This window comes from Limulus polyphemus, unplaced genomic scaffold (genome assembly GCF_000517525.1).
Source record: "Limulus polyphemus unplaced genomic scaffold, Limulus_polyphemus-2.1.2 Scaffold3332, whole genome shotgun sequence".
NCBI classification, from domain to species: Eukaryota; Metazoa; Arthropoda; class Merostomata; order Xiphosura; family Limulidae; genus Limulus; species Limulus polyphemus.
The window spans coordinates 31,302-33,617 of NW_013668942.1; the positions used below are offsets into that span (position 1 = coordinate 31,302).

The 2,316-nt window shown below is 34.9% G+C and overlaps 1 protein-coding gene across 3 annotated transcripts in view; it reads left to right on the forward strand.

Annotated features, from left to right (window-relative positions):
• LOC106469164 (NADPH oxidase 5-like) overlaps positions 1 to 2,316 on the forward strand; it is a 34,076-nt gene that overhangs the window by 25,617 nt on the left and 6,143 nt on the right. For all 3 annotated transcript variants that reach the window (XM_013929628.2, XM_022397591.1, XM_022397589.1), the window contains exons 11-12: positions 280 to 944; positions 1,686 to 1,895. In XM_013929628.2, the coding sequence (XP_013785082.1) occupies positions 280 to 944; positions 1,686 to 1,895 (875 nt within the window). The remainder of the gene's footprint in view (positions 1 to 279; positions 945 to 1,685; positions 1,896 to 2,316) is intronic.

The following is a 2,316-nucleotide window of genomic DNA, read 5'->3' on the forward strand; positions in this document are numbered from 1 at the left end:
AATATATATATATATTTAAAGTTGAGGATGATGTTATAATTAGCAATATTCAGATATCAATAACTGATTTATTTATTGAGTAAAACAATAAGGGATAGTAATTACTGAAACAAGATGTTTGTGACAAATTATCATACGCCTTTCACAATCATTAGTGTTAATTTTGTTTTAAAGCATTTTTATATATGCTTTCACAGTTCTTGAAATTTTATCTGTACACAACCATTTTGCGTTTTACAGCAAATAGTTTATAATTTAATCTTTATGTGTATGTGTTAGACGTCATTACTTTGCACATCAGAGCAGTAGGAGAGTGGACTAATCGTCTTTGGACTTACTTTGATAAACAACAGATGACAGAAACGTCACAATTCACTCAGTCGTCAAATAAGGACCACTCCTGTAATACAGGTTATTTAGACAAATCTTATCGAGTAAAAGGGACAACTTCAAGAGTAGAAAAGGAAAAATATCCCCTATCACGTATAAGATCGTCAAACTACTGTACAAATGATGATGAACCACAAAGGCTTTGTGGCCCTCCATCAAGCTCTAACTATGGTGACCTTGATATGAAAATTAAGTTTAATTGTAATACTGTTGGTGAGAGCTCTCGGTTTGATAAACAACGATCAGTAATTTCTGAAGAGAATCAAGAAATATTGAGCAAGGAGACAAACCGTTATTTAGGCAAAACTGAGAGTCAACGTCTTCAATCAATTCAAACAAAAAGAAATCCTTTACTCTATAATTCCGTAATCGTACTTCCGTCCAGGGGATCCGGATTCCGTAAAATACTTCCAACTGTGCGCCTTCCCGAAATAATTTCTGATGAAAGAGATGAAGAAAACAGGTTCACTTCACCTCCTCCCCCATCTACCTATTCTTCACTAGAAGAATCAACCGAATTGGGAAAACTTGCGCTGTCTAGTGAGGGCCTTAGGGTAAGAGTTGACTTCAGTTACTTTAAATGTTTTGTTAACCACAATCAAATGTTGTATGTCTTTTCATCATCAGTAGTTAATATACAGTTTTAATGTAAACACAAAACTTTTTTTTTTGACCATACTACTTATCATTTATTGGCTAACGTGAGGATCTAAGATTTTCAGGCTGCTGACTTGACATCAATTACGACAGCGGAAGTCACGTGACGCTAGTAACACGTCATGAGATTCTAGAAGGATCATGTCTGTTTGTGACAACTCTAGTCTTTTCTACGCGCCCTCTATTCTTGTATATAAGCGCGCCAGATAAAGCGGGACAATTAATCGGAATAGATAATTGCAGACAGGCAGAGATAGGGACGGACAATTGAGTCAAGCGCGGTAGTAGCCGTAAGTAAAGTGCGTGAATCGTTGTGAATTATAGCGTGTGCTTAAGCTAAAGTGACTGTGGAAATTCTGTGTATTGCAAAGTTGTATTGAGAAAGAATAAACTAGTTTTTTTTTTTTAAGAAAGGACTTGTATCGCTAACGTTTCACCCGAAAGAAATTATACGAGAAATTAACAAACGAACACAGAGACGTTACAATATTATATTCAGCAACAATTTGCATTACACGTGTAGAGCAGAAAATTAAATACCGTATTTGCACCTTTTTTTTCTTTTTTTTTGTAAAACGTGCGAAAATCGTACATGCTTCATAAACTTTCCAATATTTATTCTATACATTATTTTTCAGGTCTTCGTCGAAGGGCCATACGGTTCTCCAACTCGGCATATCTTCAGAGCTGAACACGCCGTGTTGATCGCTACTGGCATTGGCGTAACCCCCTTTGCAAGCATCCTACAAAGCATCATGGTGAGGTACCAACACGAAAGAATGTCTTGCCCTTCTTGCTGTTACCAGTGGTTGGATAAACCTCCACAATCCATCTTCAGCTTGAGAAAGGTGAAATTATTATGTTGGTTTACCTTACTGCTTAGATGGATCTATTAGATTTTTTTTTTTTTTTTTTTTTTTATAAATAATGCCTGCAATATTTTGTTGAAGAGAGACTTTTACCAAGCAAAGAAGGACCAATACGTACTTTTGAATGTTTTTTTTCAAGGCCATGAGCAGTATCATACTGTGAATTATTTACTTAATTTGCAAAGGAATTGTTAATAAATATATATATATGTATGGGGGGGGGACAAATATTTTCATTTTAAGTATATTAGAGTGTGATATATCGAGAATATTTAATTTTGCTCATAAATTGAGTGATACAGTGAAAAGTAAGATAGTTATACTGAATTATTGTAACATGTGGTGTAGCAATTATCATTACTCTAAGCTCAACACGCATATCTGACTATGTAGCACTTGT